Source organism: Hemitrygon akajei, chromosome 10 (genome assembly GCF_048418815.1).
Source record: "Hemitrygon akajei chromosome 10, sHemAka1.3, whole genome shotgun sequence".
NCBI classification, from domain to species: Eukaryota; Metazoa; Chordata; class Chondrichthyes; order Myliobatiformes; family Dasyatidae; genus Hemitrygon; species Hemitrygon akajei.
Window position 1 is genome coordinate 71,639,984 of NC_133133.1, and position 22,580 is coordinate 71,662,563.

General features: G+C 36.4%; 1 protein-coding gene across 8 annotated transcripts in view; it reads left to right on the forward strand.

Annotated features, from left to right (window-relative positions):
• The window catches only part of LOC140734464 (leucine-rich repeat and calponin homology domain-containing protein 2-like), a 225,786-nt gene that overhangs the window by 85,497 nt on the left and 117,709 nt on the right, over window positions 1–22,580 (forward strand). For all 8 annotated transcript variants that reach the window (XM_073058441.1, XM_073058445.1, XM_073058442.1 and 5 more), the window contains exons 4-10: window positions 537–642; window positions 751–887; window positions 1,047–1,177; window positions 4,023–4,110; window positions 18,293–18,404; window positions 19,800–19,909; window positions 22,481–22,545. In XM_073058441.1, coding sequence (XP_072914542.1) covers window positions 537–642; window positions 751–887; window positions 1,047–1,177; window positions 4,023–4,110; window positions 18,293–18,404; window positions 19,800–19,909; window positions 22,481–22,545 — 749 coding nt within the window. The remainder of the gene's footprint in view (window positions 1–536; window positions 643–750; window positions 888–1,046; window positions 1,178–4,022; window positions 4,111–18,292; window positions 18,405–19,799; window positions 19,910–22,480; window positions 22,546–22,580) is intronic.

The window sequence follows — 22,580 nt, forward strand, 5'->3', positions numbered from 1 at the left end:
AGAAGAGTTTAGCCTCTAGCAGGTGCGGAACTCAGGTGCAGGTGAAGGGGACAGAGTTAAGGCCCTTACTAAGGACAGAACATTCCGCCTCAGAGAGAGTGGGGAAGGTTAGATGAAATGGTGAAATGACAGGGGTAACAGCTGGGAGGAGAGTTGATGGCATCAGAGAAGCCAGATAGGGTTGGTGTGCTCATTGAAGTTGGATGGGAGAAAGACGGAGGCTCCAGTGACCCAAGAGGTGATGGTGGATCCTGAGACACTCAGAGTTGGAAAGTGGCAATAGGGAAAAGGAGCTACAGCAAGGAAGGTTGAATACTGACCTCAAACGTCAACAGTTTGCTCCCTTCTTCCCCCCCCCCCCACAAACCTTGTCTAACACAGAACATTATCAGCATTTCCTAAGTTTAGCAATGCAAACTATGACTCTATGTTTAGCAATGTATAGATTGGAAAATGTAAAATTGTCCCTCAAAATAAGAAATGCCAGATGTGTAAAGTGCTTGGTTTAATTTCAGTATTCTCCATTTTGTTTACAGGATGTTAGCTGCAATGAGATTCAAATCCTTCCTCACCAAATGGAAAAGCTTCAGTCACTTAGAGAATTAAATATTAGAAGAAATCATCTGCAGGTATTACCTGAAGGTAAGAAATCACATCTGTATATATTACTTTTCTTTAAGAGGACATTTATGTATTGATCTATTAGAGATTTATTAATCTGTATATTGTAATTTTCACTTTATTTTTCAGAATTGGCCGAACTTCCCCTCGTAAAATTAGACTTTTCCTGCAATAAAGTGACCAAAATACCCACCAGTTTTAGAAAGCTCAAATACCTTCAGGTTATAATATTAGATAACAACCCAATGCAATCTCCTCCAGCACAGGTGTGTATAATATATGTGTTCAGGTTTGTCTAATATTAATTTGATAATGGAATAAACCTTTTCATTGTATGGCATTTTAAATCCCATTCATTATTTAACAGAATGTGTCACTACTCAGAGTTCCTCAAAAATAACCTTGATTTTTTTTATTTTTTGCAGATTTGCCTCAAAGGAAAAGTACATATATTCAAATTCCTCAATATTCAATCATGTCGCATAGACAAGAAGCCAGATTCTTTGGATCTTCCCTCTTTGGATAAGAGAGCACATCCTCAAGCCCTGACGGACAGGTTACTTTCACATTTAGTACAAAGTGGTAATTGTTGTATGTAAATTAAAAGTATTGTGCACCTGACTTTTAAAGTAAAACTTGCCATTTTCTTAGGTTACCGTGTGTATGTGTGTAAGCCAGAGTCCTCAACCAAATGAATTTGGTGGGTAGTTCTGAGGATGTATACAATACCAATTAAGGGTCGAATTAATTTATGCCAAATCAGTTTTACTTTGAATGATTTAAAAAGTTGTAAAGAGACGTTTTGTTTATACGGCTTAAACTGTTTAAAAATAACCATACAATTTAGAAATCAAGATCATGAATGAAGATGATGCAACAATCCTATAGCATTAAATACTAGTAACAATGAAGTTCACAGTACTTTAAAATAATACAGTACAGTAGAAATTGAATATTTTGCCTTTCAGCTATCCTATCCATGAACATCATAACTAGGTATATATTGGATAGCCTCAGTTGTCCTATGCTCTGGGAAGGCTTTCTGGAGCCACTTCATGTACAATTTTGGTTCATTTCTCAAACCAACAATGTAATCCATTTGAAGAGAAATGATATAGGAAATGTATGTTTCCGGTGACTGAGGTATCAATCAAGAGTCTGGATAATCTGAGCTACTTGTGTGGTGTTGGAGCTTCAAATTTATTGCTTCAAAATAGTTGCAGGTTTAAATCTGGAAAAGTAGGACTGAGCTAAAGAATCGGGAATATGCAATAAACTTGAAAATATTGTGACAGGTTCCGATTAAATGCATTAACTAGGCTAAGTATGTTGCAGATATATTTTCTTGTTATTTTTCTGTTCATGGATCTTACCAGGAATATCAGAGTTGAAAGGATTGTAACCACTAGTGCTCAACATCAGCATTATACAACTCAAAAAGCTTTTTTCAACTATAACCCACACTAGAATGGCTCAATTGTTCTTTTTCAGTCCCTTTGAGTTCATGATTGTTTTCAAATTAGTTCAAAAACCCAAGACATTGATGTATTTTTCCTAAATTATAATTTACTCCAATCTCTACATTTACAACTGTAGTAGTTCAGATAAGAATACATGGAAGAAATACTACAGCTTTTACACACATGGAAGTGACAACACTTTGTCCCAGGTATTTTGCAACGTAACTTAATCTCAAGTCATTTATCATTAGTGTGCAAAATGTGGACAGCAACTGCCACCTGTAAGAATATCCTTCAGATATTCAGCTCACTACCAATCCTCTCTACAATATCGACCATTGCCCAGTTCTTCACTTGCAAAGAGTCCATGCTTTCTGTAATCTAAGTGGCATCACACTATGAAGGGAGGGAGAATGCAGAGCTTGCTCTGCCACAGCCTTCAGGATCTTTTCACATCTGCTGTAAGCTAGACCTTCCCATTTAGATGGTTTCAAAACTATTAAAGTCAGCAAGAAAGACAGCCTCTATGGACAGCAAGAAACAGTTGACTTTTCATGTGGAGACACTCCATCAGGACTAATGTCTCGATATTTATGGAAGTCTTTTATGTTTTTGATATTCAGCAGAACCCATGAAAATTTATTCAAACCTTTAAAATACTTAAGTTAAAATAATTAAAATTTAAATACATTTATAAATATTGTTATGACCCCAGCCCCCTCCTTTGTGAGATTCGCAAGAGCCCTAGTCAAGGGGGGGGTCAAATGACCCAAGAGAGAGAGGGAGACGTGCTGAAGACCACGTTCCCCCGGGAAGCAGAATAAAGCGACTCTTTGACTATTGTCTCATGAAGACCACGTGTAAAGCCCTCGGGCAAAGTGGGCTGGTTGAGAGAGAGATTGACACCGGCGATCCCGTGAGGAAGTATAAAGGAGGGTCTGGGGGGGGAGGACCCCTTCAGACGCACCAGAAGACACACGAGAAATCCTGTGACAGCGTTTTGATAGCGACAGCCGGTGGTGGGGTTCGTGTGCGTCTTTTCCTTGCCTGGGGTGGCAACCCCACAACAGAAGAACGGCTTAGCTACAGGGGAGGCCACAGAGGAGCGTTCATTCCCCCAACGAGGCTCCAACAAACCGAACTCTTCCAGGTTGGAAAACCGGTCGGGTAACTGTTTCATCCCCATCTCTCTCTCTCTCTTTCTAACAAAAGTGCACCAACGCGACACCACAACGACGGCAGCTGGTGGAACTGCAGTGACCGCAAAAGACTTTTAGATATCCAGTAAACAATATATATCTACATTACCCCTAGACAACGATAGAGCTTATTTCTGGTTGATTATTACTATACCTGTGCTTTAGATTGAGTTGTGACGACATATATGATCTGAATGTTTTGTATTAACCATACGTTTGTGCCCGTTTATAAATAAAAACGTTTGAAAATAGTAGCATCAGGCTTCAGCGGACCTATCTATCTTTGCTGATAAGTCACCCGGTTACTGGGGAACGTAACAATATTAACAAAAAAGTGTTAATTTGAAAAAAGTCTTAGTTGCTTACAGGTCTAGTTAAAATCAACAGAGAAACATGCAGACAGATTAAGCAAGATGTCATCTGGAAATCTATATAACTTTTGTACATCCATGTTGGAGTCCAGGTTTGAAGCAGTTGCAAACACCCTTTAAATTTCCACCTTTGTGTGGAAATCCAACAGTTGCCCTGGTAATGGTCAGCTTGCAGCAAAATGTGCATCAGTAAGTTAAAGTAACTCTCTTCCGGCTCAGAACAGCTGATCAGTGCAGAATTTGGAAAAGGGTTCATATTAGTTTTTAAGGATGCATGAAATGGATTACATAGTATCATTATTAAGTTAAAAGAATTGTTATTAACAAGTTTAGAAACATCCTGCAATTTATTCTGTCAATTTATTTTCCAGCATGGAAGATTTTTATCCAGTTAAAAACCATGGTCCTGATTCAGGCATTGGTAGTGATAATGGTGATAAGCGGTTGTCTACAACTGAAGTAAGTTCTTAACCTGCTTTTTGCTACTTGGATATTTATTTCAGTTACATTAAATTATCTGTTTCTGCGATATTAGGTATTTCATCAACACTGAAAGCATTAATTTTCTATTGACTAGCTCTCATGTTGTTTTGTCATTTATGTGTCTTATAAGTAGAATTAGTGCTTTTCACTAAGCTGCAAATTTTACCATTCTGCTTAAGACTAAGAATTAACTGACAATCTCCGGTTGTCCTTGAGTAGGTTGTGGTGTGCCTTGAACTGATGTGGTCTTTATGGGTGAAGGTCCTCCAACAGTGCCATTGGATAGCATAGGGAATTACTGATTTTGCAATTGTGTGCAGTATAGAGAAGAACCTGCCTGTAGTGGTATGCCATTGTCTTTGCAGCCCTTGTTCTCCATGGTGGTGGAAGTCAAGGGTGATTATGGAATAGCCAAGAAGTAGTCTAGGGAATGAATGTTTATGGTGATTGAGGTACCAATCAAAAGACTGGATGGTACTGAGCTACGTGTGTGTTGTTAGAGCTTCCCTCATCCAGGAAGACTGAGTTTTTTATCACCCTTTTGCCTTGGAGTTGGTTGGAAGTTTTTGTGATGCCAGTAAATCAGTCACTTGCTAAGGGATATGCAACTTTCCACCCTCCCTTGTAGCTTCAGTATTTACATAGCTGGGTTTGTTGACTTTGTTCAGTTACCAGAATGGTGATTGTCACCAATAACAATGTCATTGAATATTCAGTATAAGTGGTTGTTTCATGGTTTTATAATGATATAGTAGGAGACCACTTGGTATATCAAGTCAGTACTGACTCTGAGCAAACCCATTCATTAAACCCATTTTCGAACTTAAAATTTGTTCTTTCTTACCTGTCCAACAATTCCAACCTTATTCTGTCAACAATCCATTATGTTGTGCTGACCTTCTAATCAATTCCAAAATAAATCTAACCCTTCTCTCCCTGGTAGCCCTCAACTTTTCTTTCATCCAAGTGCCAAAGAGTTTCTTAAATGTCTGGAATACACCTGTCTGTATCCAAACTCCTGGCATGATGTTCCATATAGCTACCACCCTCTGTGTTCTAATAAAATAAAAACTCTGCCTCTGTTATTCACCCTGTACTTTCCTCCCATTAAAATGACTTAAGTCATCTTCAAAATAATCCCTCAGGAGCGTCAGTCCATTGTCTTCTGCAGCATCACCAACCCCATCAACTCTGGAGATGTCCCATTTCCTGCCACCAACACACACTGCTTGTTTCTACCTGCTCCTGCCCCATTGAGTTTGTGTCCATGTATCTTGATTCCATTTTATTCCCCTTGGTTCAGTCGCTTCTCAGCTACATCCATGACACTTCATGTTCTCAATCTCTTCAACCATTTTCAACTAGCCCTGTTCGCTTCATTTTCACTATGGATGTCCAGTCACTTTACATTTCCATTCCTGATAAGGAAGGCTTTAAAGCTCTCCACTTCTTTTTAGATGATAGATCTAACCATTCCCCTACACCCACCATCCTTCTCTGTCTGGCAGAACTAGTCCTTGCAACAACTATTTTTCTTTCAGCTCCTCCAACTTCCTTCAAACCAGGGGTGTACCCATGGGCACCCTCATGGGCCCAGTCTGCCTGCCTTTTCGTCAGCTATGTGGACCATTCTGTATTCTAAGCCTTCGCTGGTAATGCTCCCCAACCCTTTCTGCACTACACTGACTGCATTGTTGCTTCCATGCTGAGCTTGTCGATCTATCTGTGACACTTCTCTTCCTTTTCTCGATCTTTCTCTGTCTTTGGAGGCAGACAGTCCACTGATATCTTTTATAAACTTTCTTACTCTCATGGTTATAATAACTATACCTCTTCCACTGTCACTTGTAAAAATGCTATTTACTTTCCTTAGTTCCTCTGTCTCTACCACATCTATTCTCAGAATAAGTCTTTCCATTCCAGAACATCTGAGATGTCATCCTTCTTTTCCAGTACCATCAACGCTGCCCTTGGCAACTTCTGCATCTCCTCAATTTCCAAGACATCGACCCTCACTTACTGATATAAATGAGATTAACCAAACAATTAGTTGGACTGGATTTGTCCTGCTTATGACAAACAAATAAAGCCTGGATACTATCCCTATTCTTGGATAGTGATGTAACAAGTCTGGAACAGTTTGTGTGAAGGTGCAGTTACCTCTGGACAGTAAACTCACAGTGCTCTAGTAACTATCTGACTGCTTCTACACTACTGTATCTGATGTGCTCGGTCATTTTAGCATATCGTGGAGTGAAACAAATTGGCAGAATGATGGCTTCTGTGATGAGAACCTTGGGTGTAAGATGAGATAAATAACATATTTGGCACTTAATGCTGAATGTTTCTGACTTGTCTTTGACACTTGCACTACAGGTCAGCAGGAGAGGCTCATGGAGTGAGCACTGTTTCAGATTCGCTCCATAACCTTTACTTTTTTTAACCTATGATCACCCTTATTAATATTGTAATTATTAACTTATTTTTACCTACACCAAAAGATTCTTGCTACTTTTTTGGACTTAACTTTAAGAGTTTATTGTGAATTTTTGAAGAAATGAATACAGAAATGGCTGTTAGATCTAAAGGGCGAGAACCTGGGAAGGATCCTAATGGGAACGGGAAGAAGCAGACTGATCCTAAGCGCACTGAATTGACATGAAATGTTATTGGAGGTTTTAAATCAAAAATTTGAAGAACAACGACAAATTTTTAAACAAGATATAAAGGCTTTTCAAGATTATATGGATAAGACGGATTCAGTAGTTAACCAGCAGCAAGTTCTAATCGCAACTCTGCAAGAGGACGCTAGGAAGCGAGACTTGATAATTGAAAAACTGGAGCAGAACTTACTTTCGACGATTAAACAGGTGGAAACACTTAAAGCCAAGAGTGTCGACTTTGAGAATCGGTCCAGAAGACAGAACCTACGCATACTTGGTCTCCCGGAAGGTATTGAACAAGGGAACTCCTCGAAGTACTTTGCTCAACTTTTAAAGGATGCGTTCCCTTCTGTATTCCCAGACAGTCCTCCGTTACTCGATCGCGCTCACAGAATTATGCGTCGATCACCAAGTGCTTCAGCTAAACTACCAGTTGTAATTGTCCGATTTCACTATGTGCATGTTAAAGAGCAACTTATTCGTGTGGCTCGGCGTGTTGGGATGGTCAAATTTCAAGATCACAATTTTCGATTAGTAGAAGATTTTAGTCCAGCAGTAATGAAGGCAAGGCTTCTTCTTAAACCTCTGATGTCTGAATGTTATGAGAAAAATCTAAAACCTGGGCTCTTATACCCTGCGAAGCTCAGAATATCGCCTCCGAATGCACCATGGCGTGTTTTTCTTTCTACATCTGAAGCGAGAAGCTTTCTGAATGAGAACTTCCCTACTACTACGGACACTCATTTCTAATAAATGAGTGATTTTGATCGTGCAAGATGGTTTTTATTTCCAAAACCAGATTTTGTTTCTGGTTATTGGTGTAGGTTTACTCTATATTTTATACTCTAGTGAAAGTTTTTTTTCGACATACTAATCTTTTTATTTTACTTACTTCAACCACTGTACTTTATCTTTGGTCATTATTATTAATCCTTCGAAGGTGAATTTTTTTTTATTAAGATGGCGGTTTCTTCTCTAAAATATTTTTGGCTTTTTTATTTCGCCTTTTTTTTTCTCTCTCGTCTTCTTCCTGTAATGCATCTCTTATCACAGTTTAAATTTTTTTTTTTGGTTTGTTTGGGTTATTAACCTGATTTATAAGTTACTAGTGATTATATTTTTGTTTTTCCTACTACCAATTATATTAAGAAGTTTGGTTTTAGTATAGTGATTATTATTTCTTTAGAGTTTGGGTGGATCTTTTTTTAAATTCTTTATATATGGAGTTGTCTTCTGCTGATATGAGGGTAGATTTAGTTTCATCTTTCCTTTTTCTCAGCCTATCCCTGGCTGGGGTGGTCTTTTTTTTCCCTCTTGGGTGGGGGGTGGGAGGTCTTTTTCTAAATCTTATGTTTCTTATATCAGTTTTTTTTTAGTGTTTTCATTTGGGCTGATTTTAAACTACAAAAATGTCCGTGATGTCGTCACTTCCGGGTCCGCCCCTTATTTTTGTTCCTCTTCTGGGTGCATGAGTTCATAATTTGGTTAACCCTTTATATACTAAAGGGTTGATTTCAGAAATATGGCTCAGACCATTAATTTTGTCTCTTGGAATACTAATGGCTTAAACCATCCGATTAAACAGAAAAAGATTTTCAAATTATTCCAAAGACTTAATGCTCATATTAATTTTGTACAAGAAACTCATGTGAGGAAAGAGGACAATTATTGCTTTTTTAGGTTTTGGAGGGGTCAACAGTATCATTCGAATTCGAATGCCAAAGTAAAGGGAGTTTCAATTTTTATTGACTCCTCTATTGCATTTGTCCAACATGATATCTTTTCGGATCCGAATGGTAGATTTTTGTTAATTACTGGCTTACTTTTTAACAAAAAGGTTGCTATGGTTAATGTTTATGCTCCAAATGTGGATTGTCCCGATTTTTTTAAGTCCTTATTTACTTCTCTACCTAATCTAAATGAATATAAGTTAATAATGGGTGGTGACTTTAATTGTTGTTTAAATCCTTTGATGGACAAATCTATATCTACTCAGACTTTACCTAATAAGTTGGCCACTTGTATTAACTATTTTTTGACTGATAATGGAATTTTTGATATTTGGAGATTTCGGCATTCTAAGGACAAAGAGTTTTCATTTTTCTCACATGTTTATCATTCCTACTCGAGAATTGATTATTTTTTTTATTGACTCTTGTTTTATTCCATCGCTAATTGGTTGTAATTATGATATTATAGCCATCTCTGACCATGCTCCATTAAAACTTTCTGTTAAATTTACGGATGCAGCTTCTAGTGCTAGACAATGGCGATTTGATTCTACCTTACTGCAAGATCCTGATTTTATTAAATTTATGAAGGAACAGATCGATTTCTTCTTTTCGACTAATTCCACGGATGATATTTCTTGCGGAACACTTTGGGACACTTTTAAAGCATGTATATGTGGACAGATTATCTCCTACTCTGTTGGTCTGAGAAAACGCATTAAGAAGGAAACTCTTTTATTGGTTGATAAAATTAAAGAGATTAACAAGAAATATTCGATTACTCCTAGTAAGGAGCTTTACAAACAAAGGGTTGAACTTCAAACGGAACATAGTTTATTACTTACATCTTCGATTGAAAATCAATTAATGAAAACCAGATCTGATTTTTATATACACAGTGATAAATTGGGTAAACTGTTAGCTAGTCAATTGAAGAATGCTTTGGTTAATCGTCAAATTACTAAGATCCGTCAGCAGAATGGGGATCTGACAGTTAACCATGATGAGATAAGTAAATCATTTCAAGATTTTTATACCTCCCTGTATCATTCCGAATTCCCTCATGATCGTAATACCATGTGTGATCTTCTTGGGAAATTGAATTTTCCAAAATTATCATCAGATGATCTTTCAATATTAGAAACTCCTATTACGGATGCAGAAATTAAAGGGGTTATTTCCTCTATGAATTCTGGGAAAGCACCAGGTCCAGATTGGTATACAGTAGAATTTTTAAAATGTTTTTCCGCTATTCTTTCTCCTTGGTTATGCAGGGTTTTTGAAGAAGCAATTAGATTGGGCAATCTGCCACAATCTTTTTATAGAGCTTCCATTCCTTTTATATTGAAGAAAGATAAAGACCCTACTGACTGTGCATCCTATAGACCAATATCTTTATTGAATGTAGATTCCAAGATCTTTTCCAAGTTACTGTCATCCAGGCTGGAGAAGGTATTACCCCAAATTATTTCAGAAGATCAAACCGGTTTTATTAAAAATCGCTATTCTTTTTTCAATGTTAGGAGGTTATTGAATATTGTTTATACTCCTTCACATAGCACTTCAGAATGTGTTATTTCATTAGATGCGGAGAAAGCATTTGATAGAGTTGAATGGCCATACTTATTTAATGTGCTTGAGAAATTTAATTTTAGTCCGACATTCATTTCCTGGATTAAACTGATATATCATACTCCGGTAGCCTCGGTGCTTACTAACAATCAAAGATCTCCCTTTTTTCATTTATTTCGGGGTACTAGACAAGGCTGTCCTCTTAGTCCATTATTATTTGATATTGCTTTAGAACCCTTGGCAATTGCTATCAGAGAATCACAGAACATTTTTGGCATTAATCGTGGGACAGATATACATAAGTTATTATTATATGCAGATGACTTATTATTATTTATTTCTGATCCTGAGAAATCCATTCCTGCAGTTTTATCATTGTTGGCTCAATTTAGTGATTTTTCCGGGTATAAATTAAATCTTAATAAGAGTGAATTGTTTCCTTTAAATAGACAGGTTCCAATTTATGGAAATTTACCTTTTAAATTAGTTAATGACTCTTTTATTTACTTAGGGATTAAAATCACAAAAAACTATAAAGACTTATTTAAGATTAATTTTTTTACCCTTAATCGATCAAATTAAATGTTTGTTTACTAAGTGGTCACCACTGTCTTTATCTCTGATAGGTCGGATTAATGCTATTAAGATGGTTATTTTACCCAAGTTTTTATATATATTTCAAGCAGTACCAATTTTTATTCTGAAATCTTTTTTTGCTAATGTTGATTCAAAAATTTCCTCATATATATGGCAGAATAAAAATCCTAGGTTAGGTAAAATATATTTACAGAAGGCAAGGAAGGAAGGTGGATTGGCATTGATTTTATTATTGGGCAGTTAATATCCGATATTTGATATGTTGGTTAAAGGATTGGGATATATCTTTTAGGCCTCATTGGGTGAACCTGGAAATTAAATCCGTACAAGGATTTGCATTGGGTTCTATTTTAGGGACTTCTCTTCCCTTTGCTCTTTCTAAATTGCCGAAACGAATTGACAACCCGATAGTTAAACATACTTTACGTATATGGTTTCAATTTCAGAATTTTTTTGGGTTGACTCAGTTTGTTTTAAATATTCCTATTGTATCCAATTGTTTTTTTTATCCTTCTATTATAGACCAAGCTTATTCAGCTTGGAAGACAAAAGGATTACTACGATTTTCCGATTTATTTTTGGATAATTGTTTTATGTCTTTTGAGCAATTATTTAATAAATATAATTTGCCCAGATTTCATTTTTTTTTTGATATTTACAGATTAGGAATTTCTTAAATACTGTACTTCCTACTTTTCCAAATTTTGTGTCTTCAGGTATTTTGGAGAATTTGTTTGAACTAAATCCTTTTCAGAAAGGGTTAATATCAAAACTTTACAATATAATTATGAAGATACATTCAGAGCCCTTTTATAAGACTAAAAATGATTGGGAAAGAGAACTTAACCTTACTATCCCTATTGAGAATTGGGATAAAATTCTTCAATTAGTTAATACATCATCTATATGTGCTAAACATTCATTAATACAGTTTAAAGTTGTGCACAGGGCTCAAATGTCCAAGGATAAATTGGCTCGTTTTTATTCCTATATAAATCCTATTTGTGACAGATGTCATTCTGAGATAGCGTCTTTAACTCATATGTTCTGGTCGTGTCCGCTTTTGAAAAAATATTGGAAAGATATTTTTGATATTATTTCTGCGGTATTGAACATTGATTTACAACCTCATCCTATTACTGCAATTTTTGGTTTATCAATGATGGACTCACTCCATTTATCCTCTTCCACTTGTCGAATGATTGCATTTCTTACATTAATGGCTAGAAGATCTATTTTGTTGAATTGGAAAGAAATTAATCCTCCTACCGTATTTCATTGGTTTTCTCAAACTATGTTATGCCTAAATTTAGAAAAAATTAGAAGTGTTGTATTTGATACTTCTATTAAATTTGAAAAGATATGGAGACCATTTATTCAATATTTTCATATGATGTAATATGACCCTGTTCCAAGCCTATTTGTTTTTCCAGTTTTGATTTTATATATGTTGAGAGGATCAGAGTTGATGACACCGATGATTTTGTATTTTTGTGAGATATTATAAACAGCCTTTTTTTCCATTTTTTCTTTTTCCTCTTCTTTCTTTTTTGTTTTTTTTTCCTTATTAGTTATTAGATTAGTTTTTTTGCATAATTTTTTTTTCTTTTTTTTCTGTTTTTTTTAAATATATATTATCTACGTCGGTTTGCCTTGTTTGTATATTGTATCGTCCATGATTTGGGAATACTCATTTATACTGTAATCATTGCTTATGTATTCTTTCATGTTCAGTTGAAATGTGTATGTTTGTAATCCCATTATCTATGTATCAATTTTATTTTGTTGATATTAATAACAATAATAAAAAGATTGAAAAAGAAAGACACTTGCACTATAGACCCAACTTTGCTGAGGATGTGGTGACATTGTATTAGCTGTTCAGTTTCTACTACTCATGACTAGATATGATAGGAATGCAGAGTGTCTGCCTAATCCATTAATTATAAATTTGCTTTATGTTGTTGCTTGCTGTTTAATGCAGTTCTCAGTTGAGAAAATGGGCCTTCATGTGCATTGTGTAACAAGGATTTCAGAATTGGTTACATAGTGATATCTTTAAAAAAATATTTGCTAATAACTAGTGGGTTACCGTAGTTGATTAAAATATGATTATTATTGGTTTTGAATACTTGGTTTTCAAGTTAGTCACATTGCTGAACACTAGTATCATAAAGCATATAATCTATTCCACGCTCCATCTTGAAAAGAAATTTCCTGTCTGGCAGAGAAAAAGATTCAACAATGTACCTAAAGCCTCTATGGCAAGAAAACAGTTGACATTTCTATTGACTCGAAAAGGCACATTATGGATAGCACAGAAAAGGTCATATGCTTGTGTTGAAAACACACAGAAACCAAACAATAGTAACGAAAAAGATTGATCCACCTCCATAACTACCCGTCTATCTGTCCCATCAGGCATCCCTTGCATTAATGGAAAAGTCCACATTTCTATTTATTTTACTTCGAGATGCAGCAAGGTGTAACAAGCCCTTCTGGCTCAACAAGCTCTGTTTCCTAATTGCACTCATATGACCAATTAAACTACCAGCCCATATGTCTTTGAAATGTGGAAGGAAACCAAAGCACCTGGAGGAAGCCCTTGTGGTCTTGGACAAATGTACAAACTCCCTACGGACATCAGTGGGAATTGTATCTGGGTTGCTGGTGCTGTGAGGCATTATGTTAACCATAGTGCTGCCATGCTCACATTCTCACAGAATCCGAGTCCTTTTAGAATCCATAGAATTAGAATGGACATGAGATAGCATGTATTTTGGGGGGGGGGGGGGTTCCTGAGTAGCAAAAGAGAAAAGGATGTCCTGTTTTCTTAGACAAGGATAGAGGGAGATCAGTGTTTGGGAAGTTTTTTGTTCTCTTTTGGACATTACTGATAAGTCATGTATTGGAGAGTGAATGAAACCTAAATTGGATGTTAGCAATCACTGTGTCATAATTTTAATGTTGAAGCAACTTGGCTAGATAATCATTTTGTTCTGGACTGCATGTTTTCTTTAACAACTAAACTGATCCCATAGCTTTGATTGTATATAGTGCTCACATTTTTTTTTTGACTCAAAAGAAAAGGCAGAAAGTGGTCTTCTGTGATGATAATCACAGAAATAACACATTCTGTTTTTTTGGCTGAAAAAATTTGCTGTGTTTGATGTCCAGTCAAAATCATTGGTCTAGTTTTATCACATCTTGTGCATTCAGAGTTTGTGAGAGATTTTCTATGGGCCAGGGTGGAGGTAATGAACTGTGAAGGATGAGGAATTTGGAGTAATTTCAAGATTGTTTTATTGATATTTCTTTGGGTTATAAGAAAAGGCCATGAATATTGCTATAGAAACACAAGAAATTAAAATTTGAGGCTAGTTGGAAAGTCCTACAAAGTAAATAAAAATTATTTGAGAGATTTGAGTCAGTTTTGTGGTTGGCTATTTAAGTTATCTTGTATTTGGTAGAAATGCCCAGCAAGTGGCAGTAGAGACCAGGTGATTCTGCTTTTAAGCTTACCGGTACTTATTCTCCAGGGAAGTCCTAAATTGCATTAAACTTTCAATTTCTTTTGCTGTTACTCCATGCTCTGCAAATTGGGATTTTAATTTACTTGTTTAAAAAAAGTCTTATTTTCATTTTGTAATATATTTTCATTTTACTCTTCATCTTGAATAGACATAATTTATTTCAGTTGTTGTCAAATGAAATTATTATGCTTTTGCAAAGGCAACTTTTTAGTTTTCCTATATTTTTGTGTTTCAATTCAGTCACCAAGTTTGAAGAAGCATTGTGAAAAGGGGCAACATTATTAATACAGGTAGCACAAGTACATAGATGCTGCTTGCCAGTGATGCATATGAAAGTTTATATCTCTAAATAAAAAATAAATAGTGTGGAACAGGGCTTTCCGGCCTAATGAGCAGCACCGCCCAGCAACCATCCTATTTAATGTAGTCTAATCACAGGGCAATTTACAATGACCAATTAACCTCCTAACCAGTATGTCTTTGGACTGTGGGAGGAAACCCATGCATTCACAGGGAGAAAGTACAAACTTTAAAGTCAATACCAGAATTGAACTGCAGAACACCCTGACCTGTAATAGCATTGTGCTAAACACTAGGCTACTGATTTGCTGATGTTCCAACTATATCTTTCTGACTTTGTTTTCAATCTGAGCTCCTTTTGATTGAAGGCAGTTTGTCATCCTAGTGCTGAGGGGTGAATCTAATCAGCATTGAAAAATCTACTGATGTCTAATATTAAAGACAACATGGCTTAACATGCCATTGGAGAAATAAAGGGGTACATGGATTTGTAACTAGGCAATGTTTAGCAAATTGAATTTTTTTGGAACTGGTTAAGGTAATTTAGAATGAAATGACTTTGGAGGATTTTTTTTAGATGTAGAGCCACCACCAAGCAGTTGAGAGGCTTTTCAATGGACAGTATTGGTTCAAGCTGCACACTGCACTGCTGCCGCAAAACAACAAATTTCATGTCATATAAGAGTGATAATAAATCTGATTCCTATTGTGGAGTTGAAAATTCCACAAGTGAAGTCAAATTATTGACCTAATGAAATTGTCTTGATATTAAGAGATTGAAGGAGTAATGGCAAATCTTGGACGACTAGTGACCAACATAAATCTGTTGTGCCTATAATTTGTAAGTTACATTTGCATATTTAAGTGTGATGATGACAAAGAATGACATTGAAACTTAAATTATAAAATATATTGAACAGCAGTAAAATCTGGCAGAAGGATTTTATGTAAACAAATGCAGGATTATATTGTTAGGATATAATAAAATTTGGAAACCTGTTCCCTTTCAATGCTGAAAAACTAGAGATATTGGAGATGTATGTGTATCACAAAAATGCAATTAATGAAAGGATTAAAAAGTGTCTTGTTAATGTAGGGCCAGATTTACAAGAGGATAAAAGTTGTGTTACAGTTGTATAAAACATTGCTGGGGCACTGAAAACCATTGTAGGCGCAAGGGTTTAGGAAGGATTTGATAGCCCTGGTAATGCAATGTAGGCTTAACAAAATGATATTTAGCTCAATTACTTGAGTAATAAAATCCAGCATATTATTCCCTGGAATTTAGAATATTAAGCAGATGTTGGTTAATGATTTTATGATAAGGGAATTAATAAACTGGCAAGGAGTTTTGGACCAACACATTGTAGACTTAAAGATTAGTTGTGTTTCTCGGGACTGAATTGATGAAATATGCCTAAAGGGTAGTACAGATTTTAAAACCCACTTTCGTAACGTAACTGCTGCTCCTTCGGTTCATTTAAAGTTTCAAGTTATCTTTTGGCTAGAGGTATTGTGGCAATGGATTAAAACTATGTCCAAAAGGCAAGAGAAACTCAACAGGTCAGGCAGCATCTATAGGGGGTAGAAATGGACAGTCGACATTTCGGGTTGATTCCCTTCATCACAACTTGAAGCATCAGGTATTCATTTCCCTCCATCAATGCTGCCTAACCTTATTTCCTCTGACTTAGTTGTTGCTCCAGATTACAGCATTTGCAGTCCCTTGTGTCTGCATGTTGATTGAAGGTTGGTTATTTAATTACAGAAGAGCAACCAGATTTCTGTTTTTCAAAAGTCTTAACTAAAGATTCAAATAAGGACAAACTTGAGGTTCAAAAATTACACCAGATAACTGCCACAATTATAGAATCGTAGAGAAGCATATCAAAGAAACAGGCCCTTTGACCCATATAGTCAATGCCAAAGCCATTTAAGCTGCCTACTCCGATCGATTGGCACCAAAACCCTCCATATCGTTGCCATCCATGTACCTATCCAAGCTTCCCTGAAATGTTGAAATCGAGCTTGCATGCACCACCTGTGCTGGCAGCTTATTCCACCCTCTCATGTCTTTCCGAATGAATAAATTTCCCCTCATGCTCCCCTTAAACTTCTTACCTTTTACCCTTAACTCATGACCTTTGGTTATAGTCCCATCCAACCTCAGAGGAAAAAACCTGCTTGCATTTCCCCTATCTGTACCCCTCATAATTTTGTATACCTCTATCAAATCTCCTCTCAATCTTCTACGTTATGAAGAATATAGTCCTAACCCATTCAATTTTTCCTTATAACTTAGGTCCTTATAACAACCTTGAGAATTTTCTCTGATCTCTTTCAATGTTATTTACATCTTTCCTGTAGGCAGGTGACTAAAATTGCACACAATATTCCAAATTGGGCCTCATCTGTGTCTTGTACTACTTTAATATAACATCCCATCTCCTGTACTCAATACATTAATTTTTGAAGGCCAATATGCCAAAACCTTTCTTTATGACCCTGTCTATCTGTGATGCCACTTTCAACGAATTATGGACCTGTATTCCCGGATCCCTTTCTTCTGCTGCATTCCTCAGTACCACTATGTAAGACCTACCCTGGTTGGTTCTACCAAAGTGCCGAACACCTGTTTTCATTAAATTCCATCTGTCATTTTTCAGCCCATTTTTCCAGCTGATGCAAATCCCTCTGTGAGCCAGGATAACTTTCCTGACTGTTCACTACACCCCCAATCTTGGCGTCATCCACAAATTTATTGATCTATTTAACCACATTATTATCCAGATCATTGATACCGATGACAAACAGCACCATTTCCTGTGGTACACCATAATCACAGGCCTCTAGTCAGAGAGGCAGCCCTCTACCACTCTCTAGCTTCTTCCACAAAGCTAATACCTAATCCAATTTACTACCTCATCCTGAAGCCCAAGCGACTGAATCTTCTTGCCAGCCTCCCATACAGGATTTTCTCAAATGCCTTACTAAAGTCCATGTAAACAACATCCACTGCCTTCTTTCCTGGTAACTTTCTCAAAAACTACAATATTGGTTAGATATGACCTACCACACAGGAAGCCATGCTGACCATCCTTAACTGTCCATGTCCATCCAAATACTTGTATATCTGGTCCCTTAGAATACCTTCCAATAACTTACCCACAACTGATGTCAGGCTCACTGGCCTATAATTTTCTTGTTTATGTTTAGAGCCTTTTTTAAACAGTGGGACAGCATTAACTATCCTCCAATCTTCTGGTACCTCTCCTGTCGCTAAGGTATAAATATCTTTGCTAGAGCCCCAGCAATTTCTATACTTGCCTCCTGTAGGGTCCAAGGGACTACCTTGTCAGGTCCTGGGGATTTATCCACCCTGATTCCACAAATGATATTCTTCTCCTTTATACTCATCCATCTCAGGGATCAATATACTGACAGTCTAATAAGACATAACTTCTGGTGAGTGGTCATGTCTCCCATCTCTGACAGCAATGTTTTAGTTACTAAGAAGTACTTACTAAAAAAAGATAAAAGCCCAATAGTCATAGTACAAATTAGAGGGCTGGCTGCAACAATAGCTGTAAGTTTCACAATTATCTCTTCTTTCCGGTTTGGAGAAAGTGGAAAGGTAACTATATATATATATATATATATATCTGACATTCTGAATCTTAAATGTTTTGACAACAGGTGCTGTTCTGCTTAGGTCAGATAGCCAGGTTCTCTTTTAAAATTGATCTTGTGTTTATTTGTTTAGCCCTCAGATGATGATACAGTTAGCATACATTCACAGTTATCCGAAATAGCCAAGGACATTCCTCTGAAATCAGACAATCATTTAACTGGAAACAAAGTGAATTCCCATAAAAGTAAGTATATTACAGATGTGTTTTAAATTAATGAATTAGATTTTATTTTTAAATATAATTGTCATCAGTTTTCTTTTTCCCCAACTGTCTTTCCTCAAAAATGCTGACTTCTTGCTGAGGTAACATTTAAATGGGAGCTTGTTAACGTTTTAGAAGTTGCTAACTAACTCAGAAAGTTAGGTTTTTGAGACATTTGCATCACATGAAGTCTAATTTATGTGGGTTCCTGAAGACTTTTATATAAAAAAAAGTGGCTGGGTGATCAAGAAAGCTAATGGTCTTCCTCTTGGTAATGTGCTTGCAGCTGCCAAAGATGAGATTATTTAGTTGGAGATACTAGCCCTTCAAACTGGACTGCCCAGCAACCACCGATTTAACCTGAGCCTAAGGGATAATTTACAATGACCAATTAACCAACTGGTACGCCTTTAGATTGTGGGAAGAACCAGGACCCGGAGAAAACCTACACATTCCACAGGGAAGATGTATAGATGATGGAATTGAACATTGAACTCCAACATTGATAGCCTCAAGCTGTATTAGTGTTGCACTAACTATGCCACTTTTAGCTAATTTTTTTGTAAACTGGAGTTTGAAACCAAAATACTCCTAATCCACACAGATTGACTACCTGTCGTAATAACATTAAGTAAAATCAGGTAACATTGGAATTGCTCAGGTAAACAAACAACATCTATGGAGAGTTTAAAAAACAGAATTAACAATTGAAGTGTAGGAATTTTTGTTAAAACTGAGAAAATTCATACCTCTGTTTTAAGTGTTTTTATAGCCTTTACATTTCCTGTCTTTGAATCTGTCTCTGCTCCTTAACTGAAATTTCTGTGATCATGCACTTTTGATCTCTTGTCCCTAACTGATGGATTGATATACCTTTGAGAGAGTTGAAGGCTTAACTTTGGAAATTTCCTCCTTGACCTTATTTGCCTCTGCATGTTTTTTTCTCTGTGTACTGCTTCAGACCTACCTCTTTGCCAAACTTACGGTCACCTGATCAAATGTCTTATTGTAGCCATGTTAGGTTGTGTTAACTGAGAATTAATGACATGGGAAACTTTAAGGAGTGCATTTGCACTTGAGTGGAAGTTATGATGAGACATATCCACTAAGCCATAAATGAACTTATTTATATAAAAAAGGTAAAATTTTGCTTTAAAAACACTTGCAGCAGTTTAGTGTCATTGGGGTGTTAATCTGAAAAATTAAGATTTTCGGGATTCTGCTATGGGGTTTATTGCACTTTACACCAGTTTTTAAGTGACATTTTTTCATTTGCCTTCCATATTCCAAATACTTACCGGGTTGTGATTGAGCAAATAGCTATATCGTTCCTCACAGCTAGCAAGTTTTATACTTCCTATATATTCTGCATTTTAGGCTCAGTGGATCAGGAGCATTTTGACTTTATTGAGAATGCAGAAGAAGAAGAAACACCATCATCTGAAACAGATGTTCATCTAAGTGCTCCGTTTGTGACCTGTATAAAAGTAAGGTATTTACTTATGCATATAATAACTGATAGCACATGTGTCTGTGTGAACATTAGCAATACTTACACCTTTGAATGCATGATAATTATTCATGCTTCAACAAATCTTTTTATCCACCAAAATGGACTGCACAGTGTTATTGCCATTGTCTCACAACTGAGGATCTACATGGCTTCTGCTGGATACTCAGGTTTAATGCCATTTCCCAAATTTTGTGCTGGTGTATTAAGTAAATTATTCTGTGCTGCACATAAATGAGAAAATAATCATTTATTGATTGTTGAAAGAGATGATGGGCACGAGAGAGAAATCAATTGGTGGGACACAGAAATAAGCGTAGTTGGTTTTCATGGGATTGTGCTTGTGAAATTTAGCATTGACCTAATGGACTGAAAGATCTCCAAATTTAAAAAAATGCACCCCTTAAAATTTCTTCTAGGTTTATCATGTTTCAATCCTGGACAGTCCGGTGGCAATAGTTATAAGACTATTAAAGTTATGAAAGCTGGAGTTACAGATTGTTGCACGGCATAGTGTCTGTTATTAGTGCTATTGGATAAATGTGGATACCTACCAAAAAAAAATTCTTGTTTTTCTAGAAACTTAGAAGCTTAGTTTTCTGTAGCTTGTCTCACCGCTTGAATCTGGCTGTTATATAGGCTAATTCTTATCACTGACATTTTGTTAGCTCTTGTCTGAATATGAGATGACCACAACTTTTTTGTTCTCCTGTTTCTTTCTTTGTTCTTGTAACATTTAATAAAACAGCTATAAGTAACAAGTCTTATGCCTTATACTTGACATCCAACGAACCTTTGAATTGCAGAAACACCAGGATTCATCATAATCTAATTTTGAAACCTAGAAATCAATGCACACAAGCAAAATGCTGGAGGAACTCAACAGGTCAGGCAATATCTATGGAAAGGAATAGGTGGTCGATGTTTCAGGCCAAGACGTTCTTTAAGACTGAGAAGGAAGGGGGAAGGTGCCAGAATAAAAGGTTGGGAGGGAAAGGAAGCACCTTTTTATTCTGTGTTCTTCCCTCTTCCTTCTCAGTTCTGAAGATGAGTCTTTGCCTGAAACATCTATTCATTTCCATACATGCTGCCTAACCTGCTAAGTTCCTCCAACATTTTGCAATTGTTGCTTTGGATTTCCAGCTTCTGCAGACTTTCTTGTGTGTAAAAATAAATGTTTGTTTTCACTTTTTAGCTATAAAAACTTCATCTTAAATTGGTTAAGATATGCTTTTGAGGAGCTTTACTCTCCCTACTGCTGATTTTCCTTTTATTTCCTAGAACATACGTTTTCTATTCCTTTTCCCTAAATCTGAGGGGGTTCTCCATTGGTCAGGGTCAACTATAGGTGTTATGCCTTGGCTGTCTCCGTTCAGTTGATACGCAAGCCAGGAAGTATGATGTGAAGAGCAAATTGTTGCTAATGCGGCAAGCTCCTCCACCTCTCTATGCAGCTGATAAATCCAAAAGAGTTGCAGAGGCCAATACAGTTTGGCACCAATGTTGTCACAGGAGTTGCCAGTCAGCATTGAACTCAACGTAGGTACTGCATTAAGGACTGAAGCTCTGAATTTTTCCTTGAGCGATTTACTCCCAAAGCTTTCCCCATGAGTGGCAAGACAGCAGAGGTTTGAGATCATCTCCTAGATGAGCGGCCATCCATGACTGACGAACCTCATCTGCCAAAAGCAACTGGTTTTAAGGCATCAGTAACCTGCCCTTGCCATTTCTACTGTCAGTAGAAACTGTTCTGCTGGGCTTGATAGCTAAGCAACATGTTAAGTGCACGTTATTTAATAGGTTTTGGGAATTTATCTCTACCACACCCCTAACCTACCCCCTGCTATGACAGCCTTAAGGAACCTCCCAGAAACTACATTTCTTGTACCTCTAGAACTTTCCCTTTGTTCTCTGAAGGTACCAGTGTATTCTTCAATTAATCTTGCTTCAGTTGTTTGTGTAATGTGAGAATGTTCATAGTGGATTTACTATACTAGTTTATATATTTTAAATAAAAATCATTTGAATCCTCAGCCAATTTTGGAATCTGATATTAGTTACACTTACATCTTTTGCATCTGCAAGCTGCAAACTATCAATAAACTTATATACAGTACATTTTTAAAAGATGTTACTTCTTGTAAAAGTGCCTTAATTTTATCAAAAGCCATCTATCAAGTTCTTTACTACATTTCTCTTGTCAATAAACTTAAGTGACTGCCTAAATTTATCAAGCTTGACTTTCCTTTGTTTTATTAAAATATGCTCCTGTTGTTTTCTTTCAATGAATATCAACAGTTAGGGGAAATTAAGCACAGTTTTTTATTTGTATTGCCTGTGCTTGACAGATCACTCCATACTGATCGAGATTGAGCTCTGTTTCAATTTTGGAGCACACTTCCTTGAATATTATCTTCAGTCCTATTTCTAACAAATGCTTTTGGGGAAACGCTAGTAATAGTTTACAAAGATTCTTGATAGACGTGTCCTTATTTGCAACTTAATTTGAATCGTAACAATAACATTTCAATATTCCTTTGTGTTTCAGGACCAAGGAAAGCTGCCTGAAAAATCACAGCTTATGGAAGAAAATAATTGGGAAGATAAACCAAGGTATGAACTTGGAGCTGCTTACTCTGATATTAAAA